At 43.0% G+C, this 24,838-nt stretch overlaps 1 protein-coding gene across 2 annotated transcripts in view; it reads left to right on the top strand.

Moving 5' to 3' along the window:
- Positions 1–24,838, top strand: part of adcy5 (adenylate cyclase 5) — a 106,988-nt gene that overhangs the window by 65,468 nt on the left and 16,682 nt on the right. For both annotated transcript variants that reach the window (XM_020054998.3, XM_010879726.4), the window contains 4 exons: positions 1,760–1,909; positions 4,758–4,879; positions 20,757–20,868; positions 23,943–24,070. In XM_020054998.3, coding sequence (XP_019910557.1) covers positions 1,760–1,909; positions 4,758–4,879; positions 20,757–20,868; positions 23,943–24,070 — 512 coding nt within the window. The remainder of the gene's footprint in view (positions 1–1,759; positions 1,910–4,757; positions 4,880–20,756; positions 20,869–23,942; positions 24,071–24,838) is intronic.

Genomic DNA, 24,838 nt, shown 5'->3' with positions numbered 1-24,838 from the left:
TCTCCCCTTCCTTTCATCTTTGGCCTTGAGAGACCTCACTAATAGATTATTGACTCTATAGAGACTTGTTATGTTTGTTCAGTTTCTTTGTTCGTCATTGGACATGCCATCGGTGTGAGTGTGACTCTTCTGCAGATTCTCTGATTAAGTCCATTTGTGGTTTATGTGAAACGGAGTACTCTAGCCTGTGGCTGCCAGTCTCAGGACTAAAGCGTGCTTTTTTTAAATTCAAATTGAATTTGGTGAACATGTATATTTGTGTGTGTTCTTAAATTGTAATTATACACACAAAGTAGCTATTAAATACATAACATATATTTCAAATGAATCCAATTTAGATAATTTTATGTATAATTCTAAAATCTTATTTTTTCTGCTAAGGATCCTCTCATCTCTGTTGACTGATCGGTATTTAGAAACACTGTTCAGTTGAGATCCTCTCATCTCTGCTGACTAATCGGTGTTTAGAGACAGTGTTCAGTTGAGATCCTCTCATCTCTGCTGACTGATCAGTGTTTAGAGACTGTTCAGTTGAGGTCCTCTCATCTCTGCTGACTAATCTGTGTTTAGAGACTGTGTTCAGTTGAGATCCTCTCATCTCTGCTGACTAATCAGTGTTTAGAAACAGTGTTCAGTTGAGATCCTCTCATCTCTGCTGACTAATCAGTGTTTAGAAACAGTGTTCAGTTGAGATCCTCTCATCTCTGCTGACTGATCGGTGTTTAGAGACAGTGTTCAGTTGAGATCCTCTCATCTCTGCTGACTAATCAGTGTTTAGAAACAGGGTTCAGTTGAGATCCTCTCATCTCTGCTGACTAATCAGTGTTTAGAAACAGGCTTCAGTTGAGATCCTCTCATCTCTGCTGACTAATCAGTGTTTAGAAACAGTGTTCAGTTGAGATCCTCTCATCTCTGCTGACCGAGGGTGGTTTAGAGACAGTGTTCAGTTGAGATCCTCTCATCTCTGCTGACCAAGGGGTGTTTAGAGACAGTGTACAGTTGCCTGGTGGTTTTATGTCCCAGATCTCCCATGATTTAAAATAGCTTATTTGTTCTGTTACTTGTGCTTGCCTATAAAACCAATATAACACCGAAAATATGCAAACCCACCTAGCACTCCAGGGATCCTCAATCAAACACTCAGGTTTTGAAAGAAAACTAATTCTGTTAGTGTTTGAACAGATTGCCTATAATCACTGTGAATTGGCCCTGTTAGTATGACAATCAAACTGCTGCTGCTCCCTGTTCTAGGGAAGATCATGCCGTCATACATAGTTGGACAGATAATGCACTCTTAGACACACACGCGCACACACACACACACGCACAGTCCCACGTCTCTGTCTGTTTCAGTGTGCAGCGTGAGTTATTCTGGCCGGCTAAGTTCATGTCAGGGATTACCATACGTCTACAGAACCAGTTCAGCAGAGACAGAGAGGTAGATGTTAAGGACTGTGGCGTGTGTTTGTGTGCATTTAGGAACTTCTGTCCTCCCTCTAATTCTCACTTAGTTTGCCCTCATCAATGTTTTATTTCTCTGTCTGATTTAAGTAATTTGGAATGGAATACTCCCAGTGCGATAACGGCCAATACTGTTTGCTTCTATTTTTAATCTCACAAAAAAGTCTGCATCTTAAAGGAATTAGCCAAAGTGGGCTACTGAAAGCATTCTGTATAACATTTATAAAAAACTAAAACTCTCCCTTCTTCCACCCATTTCTCCCTCTTTATTCTCTCTCTTCTCCTGTCCCCCCTCCAGATTGTGTCCAACGTCCTGATCTTTTCCTGCACTAATGTTGTGGGGGTGTGTACCCACTACCCCGCGGAGGGCTCCCAGAGACAAGCCTTTCGGGAGACCAGGGAGTGCATCCAGGCTCGCCTCCACTCACAGAGGGAGAACCAGCAGCAGGTGAGGGGTCTCTAGGTGACTTTGTGGATGTAGTCAGGGAGATGGGGGGAGAGACCTTCATGGAGATAGTCCTGCCATAGTTGCAGAAGACCTCACTCACCTCCAACACTGTCACATGGCTCTGAATCAGAATCTGAATCACGTGTGTATGTGTGTGTGTGTGTGTGTGTGTGTGTGTGTGTGTGGTGAGCATTGTCCTATTAGTTTGTGTGGGATTGATGGAGACAGGATGGCATAGGGAGCAGGCAGCCCATAGTCCAGGTGACAGGCTTCACTATGGAGGGGGTAGGGTTTACCTCTAGAGTGCAGGTGTCAAACCGTTTCCACCAAGGATTTTGCTCTTACCTTGCACTTGATTCATTAATTAGGACACTAACTATTTAGGATCTCCCATCGCCTGGTTGTATAGGTCTTGGAAAAAAAACTGCAGATACTAGGCCCTCCGTGGAATAGATTTGACACCTTTGCTATAGAGGGAATTGGGTTCACCACAGAGGGAATAGGGTTCACTATCTGTAGAAAGGAATACGGTCCACTTTCAGTAGTAGGAGTAGGGTTTACCATAGAGGATTAGGATTTCCTATCTGTAGTGGGAATAGCATTCACTATCCATAGAGGCACAAGGGCACCATAGAGGGAATAGGGTTCACCATAGAGGGAATAGGGTTCACCATAGAGGGAATAGGGTTCACCTCAGAGGGAATAGGGTTCACCATAGAGGGAATAGGGCTCACCATAGAGGGAATAGGGTTCACCATAGAGGGAATAGGGCTCACCATAGAGGGTATAGGGTTCACCATAGAGGGTATAGGGTTCACCATAGAGGGTATAGGGTTCACCATAGAGGGTATAGGGTTCACCATAGAGGGAATAGGGTTCACCATAGAGGGAATAGGGTTCACCATAGAGGGAATAGGGTTCACCATAGAGGGAATAGGGTTCACCATAGAGGGTATAGGATTCACCATAGAGAGGAATTGGGTTAATTGCTTGCAGTGTCTCAACAAAAGTATTCACCTCTCTTGGATGTTTTCTCATTTTATTGTGTTACAACATGAAATCTAAATGGATTTATGTCACTGAAAAGAAAAAAAAGTCAAATCTAAATTAATTACGAAAGTAAAAGATAAAATAATTGATTGCGTAAGTATTCACCCCATTTTGTCAATATTTTGTAGAGGTATCTTGGGGGCATTTGCAACTATTTGGATATTTCTGGAATTCTGGTCACAGTCATTTGTACTTGTTCTTTTTTGCAAAACTTATCAAGCTGTGTCAAGTTGTATCAAGTTGGATGAACTCTTTCCACATATTCTTAATTGGAATGAGGTCCAGGCTTTGACTGGGCCCCTCCAGTACATTGACCTTTTTGTTTTTAAACCAGTTGATTGTGGCTTAAGCTGTATGTTTGGGGCTGGAAGATGAATCTTCTCCCAAGACACAGGTCTCTTTCTGAAGAACCTCATTCCAGATTTGTGTTGAAAGTTCCTTCATCTTAATGTTAGGAATTGTACTAGATGGACTTCAACTAGTTACATGAACTCTAAAGACGATTGGTGGCACCACAGCTCATTCAGCTGTCATAGCAAAGGGGGTGAATACTTATGGAATCAAATACAATATTTCATAATTGCAATACATTTTAGAGCAATTTTCAGATTTTACATTATGGACTTTTTTTTTTAGATAAACAGGTTCATATTGTAACACATGACATGTGGAAAAGTCCAATGAAGGTGAATACTTTTGAGAGCCACTGTATAGAGTGAATTGGGTTGAATATGTATGTATGTATGTAGAGAGAACAGGGCAACAGTTCTGGTGAGTCAAGGCTGACTTGGACCCTGCACCTGGGATGTCTCCTCTGCATTCCCTGTACAGGCCAGGGTTCCCTGCAGTGTGTCTTCCAATGTGTTGTCTTAATCCGATTCATGAGCCACATGAGTGCTTAATAAGCAGACATCGGATCCCTTGTCACACAGCATAACGGCATCTCCACAGAAACTTTTCACCAATAATGCCACTAAGCAATTGAGATTAGATAGAAAACAAATCTTAGCCAGCAGCTAACAGGCTTGGATTGACAAGAGGCAAGATGAGTGTGTGTGTGTGTGTGTGTGTGTGTATGTGTGTGTGTGTCGCTGGTCTGTCCTAGCCCCTCAGTAACACCCACCCACCCACTGCTTCTGCTCTGGTGTAAACATAACGGGAGATTAGTCTGAAATAAGATGGAGTTAGACAGTTACATCAGAGATAAACACAGCCCAGCAGCTCTTCGGGAAGGGCACTTCTTTTAGGCTGGAGCTGAGGAGATGACATCAAGGGCCGGCCCACGTTCGTCAGCCAGCGACGACATCTCACAGCAGGAGGGGTCACTTGGCCGTGGGCGTCATGGCAACACAAGGATAGACAGATTGACAGATGGGGTGGGCAGCCGTGCATACCACTGCTCAATAACCCAGGTCTTCCCATGTGGGATTGTCCAAAATCAATATGCACTCCTATTAACTAAATATCTGGTTGGGCCTTTCTCTCTACGCTCTCTACCCTGTTTCACTCTTCATACCCTGTCTTTCTTTCTACCCTGTCTCGCTTTCTACCCTGTCTTTCTCTCTACCCTGTCTTTCTCTCTACCCTATCTCTCCACCGTGTCTCTCCCCCTCCTCTCTCTATGTCCATCATTCTTTCATCCCCATCTCTCTATACCTCCATCCCTCTCTTTATATCTCCATCCCTCTCTTTATATCTCCATCCCCCTCTCTCTCTCTTTCTCCATCCCTCTCTCTCTTTCTTCATCCCTCTCTCTCTCTCCATCCCTCTCTCATCCCTCTCTCTGTTTCCTCTGCAGGAGCGCCTTCTGCTCTCCGTGCTTCCCCGTCATGTTGCCATGGAGATGAAAGCTGACATTAATGCCAAGCAGGAAGACATGATGTTTCACAAAATCTACATTCAGAAGCACGACAATGTCAGGTACAAGTCTTCAATGACGTCATGGGGGGGACACATGTCAATCCCTTCGCCAGTTATGGTGCTACTTCTATCAGTCTTGACTGGCCTGTAAGGACAGCTACACTGCATGCGGTCTAGTGTGTGTGTTTGCGCATACAGTGTGTGTGTGTGTGTGTGTGTGTGTGGGAGAGACATATCCCGCAAACTTCCTGTCTGGGGACTTTGTCAAACCATTGTTAACTTTGTGTGGTGAAAACCTTTGGAATGCATACTAATTATGGAATACATGCATAAGCAGAATGTGCCTGATGAGTCATTGTCCTATTGCCTCAAAACCATGTGTGTATTGTATATTGCATGTGTTTAACGTTGTATTAGTGGAAAGTATATTGCTAATTAGCATTCAATAGCAGTTATTAAGTATGTGTGATGTAGATTAAGGTCAGCTGTGAGTCAGACAAGAGTCAGAGTTGGCACCATCTTGTGGATTTCGGAATGACTGCACACGGTTTGCGTGCATACATGAGAGATGTAAAGAAAGAAGTTAAGAGAGATAGAGAATATTTTTGTCTATTTTTGTATCTGGCTTGTGGATATTCTAACATCATGCGTTTGATTGTATTGTGTTCTGTTGTCAAAACCTTGACTGCTAGGAAGCTAGCGCTTCTGCTTTAGACAGAACTCATATACACTAGCCCCAGACATCCGTAAGTGGTGCTACTTTAGCATTCTGCAGTGTCTTTTGAAGTGTCTGTTTGAACCACTTGGGCAGAGACAGAGGTCATGTATTTCTGACTCTTTCTTAAACAAAACGGTCTTTTCATTGCCTGTGTGTTTACGATCATTATCAGTGTTTTGCCTTGTAGAGGAGACAGTTGAGCTTTGAGGGAAGAGAGGTTTTAGCTCACAGGTATGTACGTTCCTGGAATGTATACTGTTACGGTCAGAAGGTGCACGCATCAATCATGTGATGCCAACAGTTTCTGTGAAGCATTAAAGGTTGACAACAGACACACACATGCATGTACTGTACACATGTTAATTCCAAATAAATAATTAGTCAAAAAAAAAAACATTTTTAAATGAGTCACACTAGAGCTAGCCCCAGTAGAAGATAGCCCCAGTAGAAGACTATTGATGATCGGGGATATAATGACGATGGATAAGGTCTAGATGACAATGCTTGAGAAGTGTTTTTGTTTCTGTATGACAGAGTGATTCTGTCTGGCGACTAATCTCCTCTGGCCCTGCACGGGGCTGCTGTAAAACACGTCCTCCCTGTTTTTAGCTGACTCACTGGGGGTCGGGGATTACTGGCCGCTAGGCTAAGCTAAGCTTGGCTGACTGTGCGGCTAATACCCTGCTAATGGGGGGGAGGCCTTGGGTAGCGAGCCGCTAACAGCTCCCAGCCACCCTCTGTAATTGGGGTTCCGCTGAGTAGCAGACAGACAACAGGAAAAGAGGGGGACAGTTCCTGGCAGGGAGTGAGAAAGAGTGGGAGACAAAGAGAGAGAAAAAGGGGGAGAAAATGTGAGAGGGAGAGAAGTAAAGAGAGGGAGGGAGGGAGGGAGTGAGAGGGTAAAGAGAGAGCTCGGTTGGCTGTGCAGATAGAAGAGAGAAGTCTGGGAGTTCTGTGTCTGACAACCATGTATGTTGCTATAGATCCTTACTTCCTTTGACATTGAGCATCAAGGACCATGGATCCTGTAATTCCATGGGCTTTCAGAGGAGTTTAGGAAACAAGGGTGATGGAAGCAGAAATGATTTGACACGTGCCCAGGTTTGTGTTTTCAAACACTGCCCAGGTTTGTTTCTCTCTGTTCCTTCCTGTTTGATGGGGGATAAGGACTAGAGAATGTACTGGCTGTAACCCAGTACGTTATATAGGGCTGCTGAGGGAGCAGATGGCATCGTGTCAGCACGTCATGTCACCTGCTCCTCCAGCCTCTGCTCAGCTCAGCTCTCTGTGCTGTCAGTCAGGAGACCTCCCTCCTGCTTTCTTGTTTTTGTCCGTCTCCAACACCTGCAGTGCCTACTCTTTCTCCACTTCCCCTACTCCCTTGTCCTTGAAAAAAGCCACATGGCTATCTGCAATTAGGCTCAATTGTCCAGACTACAAACACGTTATGCAGGTCAGCTGCACTGGGGTTTAGGGATGTGAAGTTATGCTGTATGTCTACTAGACACTAGAAGAGTGGTGTCTTTTGTTGTGTTACCATGGGCCAAATAGTCAGTCACACATTGCCGTGGACCAAGGATGTGTGGGGTCCTTATAAAAGTATTATTTTAAAACACTTTTTCCTGCAATTCTAAACACATTGACATGCCTGTTTCATTCATTTGATCATAGATAAGACACTGTGGACATTCCCTACAAATAGCAATTCAGCTGTAGTCATGACAAGGTGGTCTCTTATAGAGCTTCACATACAAAGTTCTTTTAAAATATATTACAAAAAACAATTGACTGAATTCAAAATAACTAAATAATATGACAGTAACAAATTGTAGGCTACTATCTCCACAATAGACCAGCTGTAACACAGAGCACCATTATACATATTTAACAAAACACCTTTAGAGGATTATTTTTTTACAGTATTCCTTTTATTAATCACATCGACATCCTCCCTCCTCACATCCCTCTGACAGTCCCCTGCCTCTGGCTGAGACACACTATGCTGAATTAGTCAAATAAGAAAGTCAGAAAAAGACAGAGAACATTCCCTGTGGAGTTCAGTCCTATAGTGCCTTCGGAAAATATTCAGACCGCTTCATTTTGTGTTATAGACTGAACCTATAATTGGTGATTTTTTCTTTCCATCAATCTACACGCAATACAACATAATGACGAAGTGAAAACAAGCTTTTAGAAATTTGTGCCAATTTATTAAAAATGAAAAATAAAAAAGCTCAATCTTTCTGGGTTACTAAGCAAATATCTGAACTTCTGGAAGGAATTTTAAACTTCTGGGACACTATTACACAATCCACTTTAAGTTAAAGTTTCAGATAGTAGCCAATAGGCTGTTGTGGTTATTTGGGTATAATTTAGGCCTATAACTGTATCCTACAAGAGAAAACTAGTGGAGCAAATCCGATATCATTTTCATTTAGAAATTGCTTTTTACATAAGTAATACATCCTGAAGGAGCCATTGAACAGTAAAAGTACAGAACAATGAAATGCAGTAAGCATCTAACTAGAAATGCAAATAGAGGGCAGACAATTGACATGTATTTACAAGTATTAAGTATATGTATATTACAAGTGGAATGTGTAGATGGGCCATGAAGGCAAATGCAGTACAAATGGCAATACTAAATGTACAATTAAGGCAAAGTTTACAAGTATTAGGTATAGTGTTACGAGTGGGATAACAGTTATTCAGGTACACATGGCCATTTCTAAATGGCAAATGAAGGAGTACTGTAGTAGGGTAGCATGAGCAGCCATGATGCAGAGATAGCAGCACCAAGGTCCACGTGGTACACGTGTGTGTACCAACTATAAAAGTACAAGTACAATGGCAATACTAAATGTGCAAAGAGGCAAATTAAATGTACAAGTTGTATGTGCAACTGAAAGGCAGGGATAGCAGTAGAGAGGTTCCTGAGGAAGACATGTACCCGTAACCACTGAAAACGTCCATTATCGGGCTTTGCAAGGCGGTGTCAGAGTAGTACAAGGGAGTCGTGCAACAAGGTCCCTGAGAGGTGGCGGGGGTATGGTAAGAGATGAGTTCTCTGGGTCACAGGGTTCAGCAGGGTTACAGTGGATGGGAAGAAACTGTTCCTGAGCCTGCTGGTGCGAGAATGAAGACCTGTACCACCTGCCTGATGGTAGGAGCACAAACAGTTTGTGGCATGTGTGTGAAGGGTCCCTGATGATCCTGTGCGCCCTGTCCAGGCACCGCTTGCGCTGGAGGTCTGCGATGGCAGGATGCTGGGCACCAGTGATGGGCTGGGCGGTTTTCATCACCCTTTGCAGGGCCTTCCGGTCGGCTGTGGAGCAACTGCTATACGGCACTGTGGCGCGGTCAGAATGCTCTGGATCATGCAGCGGTAAATGTTGGATCTTGGATGACAGGTGGGCTTTCTTCAGCCTCCTCAAAAAGTACAGGTGCTGCTGTGCCTTTTTGACCAGAGCTGAGGTGTCTAGTGTCCAGGAGAGGTCCTCTGAGATGTGGATACCCAGAAATTTGAAGCTGGACACGTTCCACCTCAGTACCCTCGATGAGGACTGAGGCGTGGCTGCAGCTTTTAGACATCCTGTAATCCACAATGAGCTACTTGTTTTTCTTTTTGTTAAGGGCCAGATTTTTGTCAGTGCACCATGCTGCCAGGCACATTACCTCTTCCTGTAGGTCATTGTCACTAATCAGGACTATCACCGTGGTGTCGTCTGTGCACTTGATGATGGAGTTGGAACTGTGTACAGGAACATGGTCTTGGGTGAAGAGGGAGTACAGGAGAGGGCTTAGCATGAACCAGCCTTGACCAGCCTAGTGGGGATGACAATGTTGAACGCTGAGCTCAGGGCAGAGTGTAGAGCCGTGGAGATGATGTCCTCTGTAGACCGGTTCGACCGGTAAGCAAACTGGTAGGGATCCAGTGTTGTGGGGAGGCAGGACTTAACATGAGCCAGAACTTTTCTTTCAAAGCACTTCATTATTGTGGATGGTGAGTGCTACTGGTCGGAAGTCATTCAGGCTAGACGTGGTCGACTGCTTCGGCACTGGCACAATGGCTGTGGACAATTGTTTGGACAACCGCCGGGGCCAGTGACATGTTGAAAATATTGGTGAAGACCTAGCCCAGCTGCTCAGCACGTGCTCTGAGCACACGCCCGGGGACGCCACCAGGACCAGCAGCCTTGCGTGCATTCACCCTGGCTAGTCTGGGGGGGGCGTCTCGTGGGAGTTCAGCTTTAATGGCTGGATGTTTGTTGTCCCTGTCAAAGCATGCATAGAACCTGTTTAACTCGTTGGTGAAGTAGAGTCTGACCCTTCCAGTCCCACTTTGACAGTCCTCACTGATGGTTTCACATGTTTAATGAGGGGTTGGGTAGTTGGAATAGGGAGAGATGGTCAGATTGACACGGGTTGGGGAGGGGAATGGCTTTGTAAGCCTCTGGAATGTTTGTGCACACATGGTCCAGTGTGTTGTCTATTCTGGTGGGGCAGGAGACATTTTGGTGGAATTTGAATGATTGAAGTTCCCTGCAATCACCAACACCATCTGGGTGTTCTGTCTGCTGTTTGCTAATGGCAGCCTGCAGTCCTTTCATTGCTAGTTTAGCATTAGCATCTGGGTATGTAGATTGCCATAACAAAAATAGATGTAAACTCCCGAGGCAAGTAAAAAGGCCTGCATCTAATCATCAGGTATTCCAGATTGGTTGAGCAATGACTCCCGGTTAAGTTAGTTTGTATACCATGTTTTGTTTACATAAATGCACAGTCCACCACATCTTGTTTTACCGCAGTCCATTTCAATCCTATCTGCTCTGAAGATATCACGGCCATCCAGCTCAATTACGTTGTCTGGTATGCTGTTGTTAAGCCACGTTTCTGTGAAAATCATGACGCTTCAATCCATAATTAATTTGTGTGAGATGATGATATGTATCAATCATATGTATAACACAGGAAAAGAAACAACAAAAATGCGCTATAATTAGAATACAGAGAATTAAATAATCTAAGGTACCCTCTGCTTATTGACTCATTTAAAGTATTTAATAAAGCCTGTCTTTAAAATACATCACTGCCTCTAAATTGGAACAGCATTTCAGTACAGAGATCAAACAAAGGCATTAACATAAGTTAAAAATAGCAAAATATAAGTACCAACTTTATATGAGGTTTTAAAAATATGCTATATTTGACTAAATATTCCATGACAGAGTTAGATTTTCTTGGCTGAATAGACTGATGCGGTTCAAGAAAATATTAATATAGTTTGCTCGGGAGCCAAATAAGTACGTATCAGGTTTGTAAATAAAAAACTGTATTTATTGCCTCCAGCTATTGAGGATTTTCCACTATTTCTGTTTAAGTTGGTTAGGTAGCTATCTAGATAGTTGAATAACTTTGACATCGCTCCTTTGTAGTGAACTTATTGAATGTCATCCACAGTGAGCATATCTCGCATGTCAAACAAATAAACAGCCAGAGAGAAAAGTTCCTATTGTTTTATGTGCATTGTGACCAAGTTTGTTGTTACCAAAATTCAATGCCAGATAAAAAAGTTGACAGTGTTTATTTACTTTTCCTTCTTAAATTTTTGGTAATCAATAGTACACAACAGCTCCGCCTACAACGAAATCATAGACCTATTTTGCAAAGATAGATTTGTAATTATGGTATGTTACATTGAAGAGTTCTGGTATGCTGTTTCGATCAATGACGATCAATTTCCTATTGTGCAAACCAACAGGGCAAACTCAGTGAAGTTTAATTTATGGGTCTGAAATGGCAGTTCTTCTGCACGGCCGAACTGGAAGAGCTGCATGGCCGTGGACACGCATAGCTTTGAGGGAACATTGTACATTAGTATTCAGACTCTTTATTCAGTACTTTTTTGCCTGGGCCACTCAAGGACATTCACAGACACAACCACTCCAGCATTGTCTTGAATGTGGGCTTTGGGTCGTTGTCTTGATAAAATATTTATCTTTGTCCCAGTCTTAGGTCTTCTTTGCTCTGGATCAGGTTTCTTTCAAGGGTCTCTGTATTTTACTCCAGTCATCCTTCCCTCAATCCTACCAGTCCCTGCTTTCCTCATGCTCTCAGTCCTTCAGGGGGCATGTCATATGCCTTTTACTCCAGAGGGGCTTCCGTCCAGCCACTCTACCAATAAAGGCAATTTTTATGCCTAGATGCCGCAGAGATGGTTGTCCTTCTGGAACGATCTTCCATTTCTGCAGATATTCTCTAAAGGTCTATTCGAGTAGCCTTTGGTTTACTTGCCCAGACAGCTCTTGGATGTCTTGATGGTTCCTAACTTACATTGTTCTCTACTGTCCGCCTGGGAACAATCAATGCTTAAGCAAATATTTGTATAACCTATCCCAGATCTATCTTTTGTCACTACTATATTTCTAAAATAACATATCTACAAATAAATTCCAGGGGCCATATTCACATAACATTGTATCTTACCACTAGAAGGACTCCTAAATAGCACTAAAGGTTCCTAGCTAAGAGTTCTCTTAAAACCGATTCACAAAGCTGCTAAGACCAACTTTTACTAAGGAATGGGGAGAAGTCTTAAGCTAAGAGAAAGGGCAGGGCTGACCCTGTTGCTATGGATGATTTCATTTTCCACGAACAAGCCTGCTTAGTATGCTCACAGTGATTGGCTGTTAGGGGAGGGCTCTCTCTCATTGAATTCGTTATACGTTAGACTGGTAATATGTCATCTAGATTAGGCTCTCATCTCCACGCCCCGTTGAGGGGGAAAACAAACCTGCATCCCGCGTAAACAACAACAGCGTAAACAAGACAAACCGGCTTAAATGAATAACACTTGTTATGCCAAAGAGTTGCTGTGCAGTTGGTTGTCCCTCTTGCCATTACTTTTGTTGTCAGGCTATACTGTTGTCACAGTCACCTACTCAAGGTTTTAGCAGCAGACTGATCAAGTCATTTATCTATTGCTAGCTAGCATACTATTTGTAGAGCAAGAATGAAAAGTAAACTATTTCACTGGTAATTTGCTTACTGGAGACTCAATAAGGTAGGAATAGATGTCTGGGTAGGACACCTCTGGCCATAGAGACGGGATTATTGCACCAGTTTGATGCTGGGAGACTGAATGGACATGATCCCAACTGTCCCGGAAGTTCTGGGAGTCGCAGCATTTTAATACCCTGACGCCCACAAATTATATACAATATCCCAGAAATCTCTTTATTTTTTTGTGAGCGAGAGAGTTGAATCTCAAGGCTGAATCTCAAATCGCAACCTCCCTGAAATGCAAGATAGTTTTCCACTATGATTTGATCGATTGACCGTCCCTACAATGCAAAGCTTATCCAGAGCATCTTATATTTAATACCTACAGCTAAGTGGGACAACTGCACAACTCAGTAGTCTGTATACCCTACTCTATAAAAGATGTGTCAGTGACTCCGAAGCCTGTATAGAAACATCAAGTTAAAATGAACTGCTTATGGATATTTTCCATTAATTATACAGACCATACAAATGTAGGCACATTTATTATAACATTTGGTAGGTATCTCCATGTGTTGGTAAACAATTCCATTGAAAAATGCAAATGCAATGTATTTCCATGTTGAAGACAATTAAACACATTACTTTATAGTCTATATTTCAATTAATAAACTTCAACGGATGCCCTCACCGGGCCGTAGCTAATGTGGGGAATGGTGGATATGATTCACGGGGACCATGGTGTGGCAGGGCCCACTGATCGTAATCATGTCAATGTGGTCTTTAAATGAGGGGCCCCAGGCATATATCTTTTAAGTTAATGGAAATAATATATAACACTAAATACACAGCATTATGTAGCCATTGAGCATGTTTTGATTGATTGGGCTGGCCTTGAACCTCCAACAACTTTTTTCTCCAAACCTAGTCAAATTTCTAATTAGCGCTTTGAAAATAGCACAAATGTTACCCACTGTGATGTCCAATGGTGTTAGGTTTGTTAAAACGGAGCCCATAAAAATGTCTTCAAAGCATGGTTGGTCAGTATTTGCGTTCATAACTTTGTTGGTCTTTGACTGGCTCTGGCTGGGCTGTACGATGCAGTGCAGCTGTGCTCCAATCCCCAGTGACATCCAGCCTTAGCCAGCCTCTCAGTACCTCACATGACACAATGTACCCTGTAGAAGAGCAACTACGATACTCTGTGTTTGTGCTGTCCACTGAACACTGACACACTTTCCTTGGCGAGGGAAAGCACTGCAGCAAACAGGACAGATGAGCTCTGTTTTAATATCCAAACTGAAGAGAGAACGTCTTGGATGTTATTCATTCTGGTAGCTAGTGGTGGCTACTAAGGTCATTGTTGATATATTTATGTAGAGCTATTGCTTAGTGTAAGGTGGCCTTCAACACTGGGCATGGCTAACTGAGGTCTATCAACGTTTGTCTACCAGTAACCTTCCCCTTGGTGGTTGTTTTTGATTTGGTTATTGCATTCACCTCTGTTTCATTGCTTATTTAGGTTATTGATTTCCTCTGTTCCTCACTGGGCTGCTTAATATTTAAGTTGGTTTAAGATGACAGATCTGTGCTTAGTCTTGAGTTTTCATGCCATTGGTGTCTGCCATGTGTTTGTCTCTTTAAAAATAACGTTTTTTGTTTCTTAATTCGAGAAGTGACTCTGCCCCATTCCTGCTCTTGGCGCTACCTAGACGCTCACTCGCAGTATCTGAAAGGCTCTAAGTCTGTCTTTGGGGCGTGCTGGGTCAGAGCTTTTCCTGGACCACCAACAGCAACAGAGTTGACAGGAAGGAGTGTAGCCTGGGACCGCATGGAGGAAATTCAAACTGACAAGCAGCCAAACGTAATTGCTACACACGAACCGGGTTGGACATGACAGGCTCGTCACAATGACAGAGACGACAAACCACTCACACACACACACACACGCAGGTGGACAAATGGTCACAGAAAATAGGCTGACTGGACCATACCCCAATATGACAGTGTTAATGCAACTGGCCATAATGACAAGAGGAGAGGTAGGAGAACCAAGAGAGAGGTAGGAGAACCAAGAGAAAGGTAGGAGAACCAAGAGAGAGGTAGGAGAACCAAGAGAGAGGTAGGAGAACCAAGTGGGGAGGTAGGGATGAAAGAGGGAGAGGATTCGGAGAGTAAGCTGAGGCGAGCAAAATGGAGTGAGGCAGATCTGGAGTGAGCTGTGGAGCCAGGGACAGGAGAGGGGAATGCCTGCCGTGCGGGTTGAGGGAAGTGGAGGGAAGCGGGGAGACAGTGAGGGCGAAAGGAGGGGCGAGCCCAACTATCAACAGGGGTAAAGGTTCAAGCACTATAGCAGGAAGATGAAAGGCAGATCATTGACGGCAGTGCCAGGCGGTCCCGTGGAAAGATCCCGTCCACGCTTTCCCAGAAGCCCCTTTGATTCGTCAGCGAGATGACCCGTAACGCATTCTGGGGGACTCGCTTTGTGAGCAGGAAGTTCTCTCTCTTTTTTCCTCCCTCTTTTTCTGACTCTCTTTCTCTCTGTCACATTCTTCTTGTGGGGGGGAGGGGGGGTGGTAGTGTATGCAGTCCCTGGCATGGCTGCTGTTTTCATGTAAGCAGAGGCCTAGCTAACAAGCGAGCAATGCTGAGGCACTGTACCAAACAACTTCCAACCCAACAACGTAATGCTGTTTGCTCCCTCACAGCTCTGGTGTCATGTTTCAGTCAGAACTGTGGGTTTCATCCCGAGCTGTTAATAGATTTTTGTTCCATCGTGGGCCTTGTTTTTGTTTTACAGAATGAATGTTTCTGCTGCAGTGCTGATTTTCCACAACTTCAACCGAATTACACTACATTTACAGACAGTTGGGACATTGCCACAGCCCAGCATGTAATTCAGGTTATGTGATTTCAACAGAAGTTTTGTTCCTGTGCACATGAGCACATTAGATAGGACTCACTGATGGAAAAATGTTGTCTCTCTCTGACTAGGAGTGGTTGTCAGACTACTGTCTGACGTCTTTCTCCCTGTTGTGACCTTTCTTTTCAAAATGTGTTTTTAGTATGTATGTATTAAATTGAGTGAATCAGGCACAAAATACATCAACATTTTATTAATTTAGCAGATGCTTTTATCCAGAGTGGCTTACAGATAGGGTATGCATTTTAAGGTAGCTATGTGGAAGAACCATTCAGTAGTAATAAGCACACATCACTAAGAGAAGTAGCAGTCACTCCTAGATGGAATAAAAAAACGAACGGTTTCAGGTTTTCTGAAGATGAGTAGGGTCACTGCTGTCTTCAGAGGGGAGGCTTGTTCCACCATTGGGCTGCAAAGACAGAGTAGAATTTGTACTGGGCCTAGCAGGAGACACCTTGTGTATGGGTGGGATGACCAACAGAACAGAGTAAGTTGAATTGACCATGTTCGCAAACTTACAGCAAATAAAACATCCTCACATATACTGTTGTTTATCATAAATTGGGCAAGCCTATTTAAGGATGTTGGCTTCGTGAGTTATCCACAATTTAAAAAAAAGACATTTGTAATTTTTTTTAACCGGCATATGCTGTATTGACATAGCGTAACACTGAACAGTTGCTTAGGGGACAAAAGACATGATCAAATCATTTTAATTATTTTGGTTGGTCAAATATTGAATGAGGATGGATATTACTCTCTAGTTTACAATTCAAATAAGCCCTAAAGAAATTACAATATGGAAGCTGTGTAATATTTAATTCAATTGCATTAGGTACATTTCATATCCAAAAGTATATGGTCTAAAAGAGTAATTGTTTTATCTTGTGTATGTTCTAAGGGCCAGAAATAATAATTTAATCTATGTTTTTTTTTTATATAAAGTGATACAAAGAATTAATGAACAGCATAATCATGTGTATAATATAGGTTTTGTTGCCTTTATTACTACTTATTACTATTACTACTTTATTAATATTATTACTTGCCCCTGTAAATAAAGTTGTTTTGAGACAGCCCCACATGACAACTGTGAGAGGTGGGATTGTAAATACTCCAAAGACATCAATAAACTGTTAAAAAATTACACAAATAGGCCTAGCCTCAAGAACTTGTCACTATACTTCCACTGTACCATACACTTTACTACCCCTGTACCATATACTTTACTACAACTGTACCATACACTTTACTACCACTGTACTGTACACTTCACTACCACTGTACCGTACACTTTACTACCACTGTACCATATACTTTACTACAACTGTACCGTACACTTTACTACCACTGTACCGTACACTTTACTACCACTGTACCGTACACTTTACTACCACTGTACCGTACACTTTACTAACACTGTATCGTACACTTTACTACCACTGTACCGTACACTTTACTACCACTGTACCGTACACTTTACTAACACTGTATCGTACACTTTACTACCACTGTACCGTACACTTTACTACCACTGTACCGTACACTTTACTACCACTGTACCGTACACTTTACTACCACTGTACCATACACAGAAGGTTGCTTCTACCAAAACCAGATGCTCTGCCACACTACAGAACAAGATCGGATCGGGAGGGGATTCCCTGACTACATTACTATTGCAGAAACACAATCCGCCTCTTGAGTGCAACTGTACACATTTGACAGAGATTGTGCATACAGAGACGGAAATGGGCAGCAGAAGCATAACCGAATCCGAAACAGGGGAATAGTGTATGGAATCGTTGAGAAGCAATTACAGAAATCTCATCTCAAATAACTTTTCATGCAAACCAAGCATGAAAGCCTTCATCTGCCTGTTCTGACAGAAGTTTTCCCTCACTGTCAGTGCTAACAAGAAGTACCAGCAGTAATTAAAGTAACTGCTCCCAGTGACAATCCCCAGTTTAATTAACCCTTCCCTTACTGGATTGTTAAGATAACTCCGAAAAAATTTGGAAAAGCTTTTCGGTGAGATGAAAATTGTGGGATCAGCGCTAATACAGTATCAACTGGAGTGCAAGTAGCATTGAATAATGCCCATTTCTTGAGATTTGTTTAGCAGCATACTGTATATGTTATTGTGCGATCAATGTCCCTTTGGAGAGAAACAATTACACAGCTCTCTCTAGTCCCATTTTCTGCCCTACATCCTCCAAAACAGCCCAAATATAATTCTATGGTGCTGTCCTAGGAGAACCAAACCCACTGCTTCCTGGGAGATAATATTTGTGCTGCTTGTTAATCCACTGGTTGTGGAAGGCACAGGGATTATATCTGTGTCTAAATATAGTCCACACAGTGCCCCTGTTCTTAGCTACAGCAGAAGCTGATAATCTATGTTTAAATGGTGCTGGTGGGGGTCAGGTCTTGGTCTAGTGCTTTGCGGTGCAGGTGTCTTGTGGCAGCTGGGCAATCTGTGATTGCACAGAAAACAGACCCTACTCTGAAACGTGAACCAGACATTGCAATAGAGTTCCCCTGGCAAAACCTAAACAAAGACAGTTCTGCAGCCAAATACTACTGTGGTGCGATTTCCAATTCTCATCGAGGCACTTTTGAATGACTGAGCAGAAAACACGGATGTGAGTGCAGCCTTTTAGTTGTTTGTTATTTGTCTTACTCCCGATCATAGAATGAATGGGAATCCGCATCTCCACAGATTCAAGGTCAGTTAGAAGGCAGCTTCCCCCGTCTTCATCCCTCCCCCTCTCCTCTTCTCAAATGCGTAATGGCTCTCCTCCTAACTACCAATCTGTGGTCATGACAACAGGGCTCTTAGAACCGAAAGACAGGGATGCTAAGACTCGAGTTAAGGGAGAGCACAGTTTCTTGATAGAAAAAAGCAAGTACAGAAGTAACTTCAGAAAGAGCACATTCACTGGATTCTCAGGTGTAAGCAATGTGGCAGTGTGCATCTGGGAGTAGCTCCAGTAACAGGGGAGTAATGGGAGTATGGGTCTCTCTGGGAGCTCTCTTAACATGGCCCCCTTAATTTAGCTCTATTTGCGGCATCATTGATACCCGTCTTCTAGTGGTGCTGGTTGTACCCTGTGAGACCTTTCTTCCCCTTCTCCTCTTTTTTTTTTTATATTTTCTTCCCCTGCAGGGACAGATAAATAGGTCCCGAAATATCAATATTTTATAAAAATTACGACCACGTAAATTTAGTTGTGAGATCAGGTAATTTACAGGAGCCTCTTATTTTCTCATAGCATGTTCTCTTGAAAACCTTCAAGCATTCATATCTAACCTTGTGACTTAATTACGGAACAGAGCATCAAAAGTCCCTGAGAAAAACTCAATTTTAGTGTCACCTGCAGCTCAAGAGATTAGTTACACTATGTCAAGCCAACCTGACTCCAATCTGACAGTCCCACCATGAAATCTACCTGTTGCTTCCTCTTTTCTCTCTTTGTATCCAGATTGAATATAGAAAGGTGAAGCTAATCAAGCAGCTAGATGAGCTCATCGTATCCACACAGTTGTTGTGTTGTGAATGTGTTCTGTCCAAAGCATCCAGGGAAAACATAGACAATATACTAGCAGATCATTTACCTTTTTCTCAGGGAAGAACCTGTCTCCACTCTCGCTCTCTCTCTGTCTCTGTTGTGCAAAGACTAGTCTCTGTTCTTCTACCACATTGGGACATACAGTACAGGAATTGTTTTACTAGCTTAGACTACTAACACTCAGCACAGTTGATAGTAGATAGTTACTTCAACACGGATCATTCTACAGTCAGCCTGTCGAATGACCAGACCCTTGGCATGGTAGTGCATTTGACAGATAGGTAAGACATTGATTTGACAGTCTGCTGTACTGCTATCATTATAGGAAGCCTGAAAGTCATGCACTCGGAATGGTAATAGTGACTTGAGTGGATCTGTGGCAATCAGTAGCAGGAGTTGAAGAGGAGTATACCATAGAATACACTAAATCTGTGTCCGCAAAAACAGCCCCTTCATATTCACCGGTAAACTACAGCCATCAACAACTAACACCCTACAGAGGCTTCTCACCAACAAGGAAGTGCACTTCTCCTGAGTCGAAGTGGCGGATCGATCCGGTTACAGGCGGACCGGCAACCCTCACCTTTATTATTCTAAAAAGATTTGAACACCTAGTCCGGTCCCAATCAAGAAACAATCACTGATGTTACACCTCCATCCATGGTAGATTACCTACAGGGCCAACAGGTCTGTGCACAAAATGGTCTGTATGAGCCCACCATTTCTAGATTTTGTGGCTCAATTAATTGCTCTCAATATTATGCAATTCTCTAGATAGTAAATTGTCTTCCTCCGTCCAGTAACTGTATTTGTCCTTCACGTTCAGCTCTTCTTTTCCAGCCTCATTGTGTGGAAATATACTGTAAATAAAAACCAGCCGAAATAAATGTGTGAATGAACTGGCACTTGAACTAACAAGATTTAATAAAAAATAGAATGACAGTGTGAAAAACATTGGTGTTTAATATGATTCAGAATAAAGCATTACCATGAAGTTAAAGCTATATTTTTTTACATACGTATTTTTTTTTACAGTGCCTTGTTGTAAAAGTAATGGCAGTCATAAAGGTCAGTAGTTGCAAGAGTTGCAGAGTTATTACAAAATGGAGCCAATGCTGATTTGATGCTGGTTTCATTATTTTCTCTTGAACTAGATAGATCATAGATAGAACTATGATCTATCTACTAGAAATTCAGTATGGACACGCTTATAAAACAAATGAATAGTCTATATAAATAAAATAAACTATTTCCAGTATGAATTAATTTACAATATTGTTATGACCACAAATGAAGGTTCTGGTAAATTTGGCAGATTACCAGTATGCTTTGCAACCCTAGCCCTGAGTCAGAGCCACCTCCGTAACCGTGGTAACAGCCAGTGTCATTCAGGAAGAGTGGTGCAGCGTGGGTATTGGAGAAGGATGAAGCAATAATGAGTTTCAGACTATCCTATCATTTCTCTTCTTTGTACCCAAATATATTACAGAAAAGGGACAGGAATTAATTTAGCATATCTATCTGATCCCCGATACAATAACTGGTTGGCTGTAAGATACTGATCACCATGCTGTGTCGAATGACTCTGCCAAGATATATGTGGAGAGGTACTTGGTAATGATCCTAGATCAGAATCAGGAAAGCAAATATCTGGAATGTACCCGCTTGCATGTGCAAAATATTTTAACCCTTCATTTGTCTTTATCCCTGTGTGTCTTGCAGCATCCTGTTTGCAGACATCGAGGGGTTTACCAGTTTGGCGTCCCAGTGTACGGCTCAGGAGCTCGTGATGACACTCAACGAGTTGTTCGCTCGTTTCGACAAGCTGGCTGCGGTGAGAGAGTACACTCACAGACACACACACCCACACACGTGCACGCGTGCTTGAACCCTGCAATCCCTTGGTCTAACGGAAACAACAAGCGGACGTTGCAGAGGTGGGAGTTTACTGATAACGGTGCGGGGTCTTTGAACCTGCCCACATGATTCACTGAGATCGTGTACCAGGAGCTCCTCCAGCAGGGCCTCCAACATCTTATTAGCCCACTGCAGGGGTACGAATTCGCAGCAAACACCTCAGACCCAGACCCAGCAGGAGCCACTGTCACCTCCTTGGCACTGGAACTGAGCTGGTCACTAGCGCGTCTGTAGGCGGGTGGTAACCAGTGCCACTTATCCCTGATTCGACTCACACTCAGACTACAAACCTACACTTCGCAAACGCCGGTCCCCACTACGGATCCCTGCTCCCCCCACCACCTTGACAACGTTCTGTCTGGAGCGTTTCAACCTGACGGTGCAGTGAGTTTATGGCACAATCTTCACGCTATTACAGTTGGTGGTCCCAGTCGCTAGGTAACTGGATTACGTACCGATGCTAAGGGCTTTGTGCTTATTGATTAGACAGTACCGGATATGCAGCTACACTGGCGATTTCACCTGTCAACCGTGATGCTTGACGGAGTCCAGAACGCACACACAATCCATTTCGTAATGTTTAATGAATTGAATAGACTTGTGTTGTACTCAGGCTGTACTTTCAGATGTTCAGAAGCGGTCATGAACAGACACACTTGCAGACCCGCGCGCATTAGCGCGTGCAAACACACACTTCAATTTGCACAACAGAAGTGATTGTTTGGGCCCTGGTCTACACAGAGGCATGCACTGGGGCAGACAGAAGACACTCAGGTGGCTATCATGAGACAGAAGGCTGCTTCAGTCCCGTGGACTGCCCCTAGGACATACACGTTTGTTTCTTTAAACCTTGAAACCTCGACCCAGAAACCCATCAAATGTATTTTATAAAGCCCCTTTCACATCAGCAGTTGTCACAAAATGATTTTACAAAACATTCAGCCTGTCACGGTTGGAAGAATCGAGGCATAGAAAGGTTGTGAGGAAACCTTCCTTTAATGGTTTATCCAAAACAACAGAAAGGAGCAGTCGCAACCGAGAACTGGTGCCTGTATTGGAGGCACAAACAATAATCCACAACTTCGGTCAAAAAATTGCAACTTAAATAGGAGCTCCAATTAGAGCCAATGCCAGACAGTTGCCTTTAATTGGGGACCAACAAAACCAAACACAGAAATGCAGGCATCCCTGCAGTCAGGCCCTGACAGCCTGAAACCCCAAAGAGACAGCAACAACAAAAACTCCCTAAAAGGGTTGAAACTTAGGAAGAAACCTAGAGAGGAACCAGGCTCTGAGGGGTGGCCTGTCCTCTTCTGTCCGTGCCGAGTGAACATTTACAAATTGTAATAATTAATAAAAATGGATCGGGGGTGTGTCTATAAAATATAATCCAAGTCAGCAGCATGACCAGATTGACAAGGACAATCAGGGGGGAGGAATGGTCAGCGGAGTGGCAGCTGAAATCATCAGGTATTTTCAGCTACTTGATCTGCCACTAGAACCAGGAGGACTTTGGACAGAGATAGCTATGAGTCTTTTGGGCCTGGTAGCCCTGAGGTATGGTCCAAGGGTTCATGTCTTCCTAGGTTTAAACAGAGCAGGACACAAGGAAAATATTGAGTGCGCATTCCTTAGATTTACAAAGGAGAAGGAGAACTGACCCTACTCCCCAGGCACAATATTATAGCAGCCTAAAACCTTGGGACTGAGACAGTGGGGTCCAGTGACAGTGTGGTCCTATCCGAGGGTAACCCTGGACAGGGCCCATCAGGCAGGAAGTCACTCCACCCATTTTACCAAGCATCAACTAAAGAGAAAGTCTGTATTGCCCAATGACAGCCCCGAAACCTGAAGGATCTGGAGAAGGTCTGTATGGAGGAGTGGGCCAAAATGTGTGCAAACCTGGTCAAGAACTACAGGAAACGTATGATCTCTGTAATTGCAAACAAAGGTTTCTGTACCAAATATTAAGTATTTTCTGATGTACCAAGTATTTTCTGATGTATCAAATACTTATGTCATGCAATAAAATACAAATTAATTACTTAAAAATCATACAATTTCACTCACAGAATCATGAATACCTATGATAAAAATGATAGACCTCTACATGCTTTGTTAGTAGGAAAACCTGCAAAATAGGCAGTGTATCAAATACTTGTTCTCTCCACTGTAATAACGGTACAAGGCCAGACTATCTCTTCCATGCAACCACTACATTTCATCCACACACCAAGGACTATCTCCGCTTCATGGCTTTGTTCTAACAGGCAGATGCAGAATGATTACTAAGCTTTCCATTCATTCATGCATTTATTTCTATTTCTCTTCAATTGAATTTGTCCTTCCTGAGTTGCTCCATTAAATTTAAAGCCTTTATGAGTTCTGAATAACAAACCATCAAATGCACTAACAACAGCCTATTTTCAGTGTTTTACGGTTCAGAAGTGATAATGTGTGTAATCCTTAGTGCTGTATTACTTCCACTTCACAAAGCCATGTTGTTTACAGTGACAATGAGGGAAATAAGGGGAAATCATTGTTATTACTCTTTTACATCGCAGTGACATTGTATCAAAATATTACTTATACGGTTCTATATCAGGATAGCTTTTAGATTTTTTCAAAATACTTCCGGAGTCCAGACTTTGTCTTTCCCACTGGGAACATTACTGATACCATTCATCAGTGTGAAAGTTTAAAGCCTTAAAATATCAGATATATGAGGGATTTCTAAGCGACAGCGCGGATCTAGTTTTATCCCCACTGTCGGCAAAATGTGAAGGTATGGTGACAAGGTTTTACATTTAATTATTGTGCCTTTACATTTTAATCATGAAGTAGATGTTTTTGTCTTGAGATACATACTATACAAAGTGCATTTCGGTAAGCAGGCAACAAACAACTACTTAAATGGGATTATCGTATATACACAGTAAAACCATCCATAAAGGAAATTCTGTTTTGGTTTTTGTGTGTGTGTGCAAACAGGAGAACCACTGCCTGCGTATTAAGATCCTGGGTGACTGCTACTACTGTGTGTCTGGGCTGCCGGAGGCCCGCGCCGACCATGCGTCCTGCTGTGTGGAGATGGGGGTGGACATGATCGAAGCCATCTCGTGAGTATGACATGGCCAAATACATACAAACCGTGTGTATTACGCATATGCATGTCTAGCGTTTTCACAGAGCTCTTGCTGTCTGGTTCTGTTCAGAGAGGATTGTTCTTTAGCCCTTCTCCTGGAGAGACCCCGGATGTATCGGACTTGGTAGGAGAGGTGATAAGAGGCAGAGTTGTGTGTGTGCATTAGTCCCATTGTACTTTATGTTTCCACTCCGAGGCCCTGAGAAGCCAGACAGGTATAAATCAAGTTCACTCTGTATCTGTTAAGAGGCGGTTAACTGAATTCGTTCGGGCAGAAGTTGACTCATTGGTTCCAGGAGAGGTTAAAGGTGGGTTTCTAATGCGGAATGTCTTGTTGTTCCGTGGACTGCTATGACTGCTCCGCGCTGGTCTTGAGTTAGAACGCTAGCTCTGACATCATAATGAGGTTTGGGGGATTACAGCATCGTCTAATTTATACTGCCGTATCTAATAAAAAGAAATAAACACCACACAAAACTCACCGCCTTACTCTCTCCCACTCTGTCCCTTGGAGTGCTGTGGCAGGAGGTGAGTCATTTAAAGGATGGAAGGAAACCAGACTATCTCTGGAATCCCTGTCCTAAGTCTACTCTGTTGTGTCAGTGGGTCGGTCGCTCCAATGGTCGTTTGTTCGTTCAGTCCGTCTGTCATTTGATTTGTCAGCCAGTCCATTGGTTGACCAACCGGTCCATTGATCGGTCAGTTCGTAGGTTGGTCATTCGGTTGGTCATTCGGTTGATTG

Source organism: Esox lucius, chromosome 16 (genome assembly GCF_011004845.1).
Source record: "Esox lucius isolate fEsoLuc1 chromosome 16, fEsoLuc1.pri, whole genome shotgun sequence".
Lineage (NCBI taxonomy): Eukaryota > Metazoa > Chordata > Actinopteri > Esociformes > Esocidae > Esox > Esox lucius.
The sequence above is the reverse complement of the archived record's forward strand: the minus strand, read 5'-3'. Positions and strand labels throughout refer to the sequence as shown.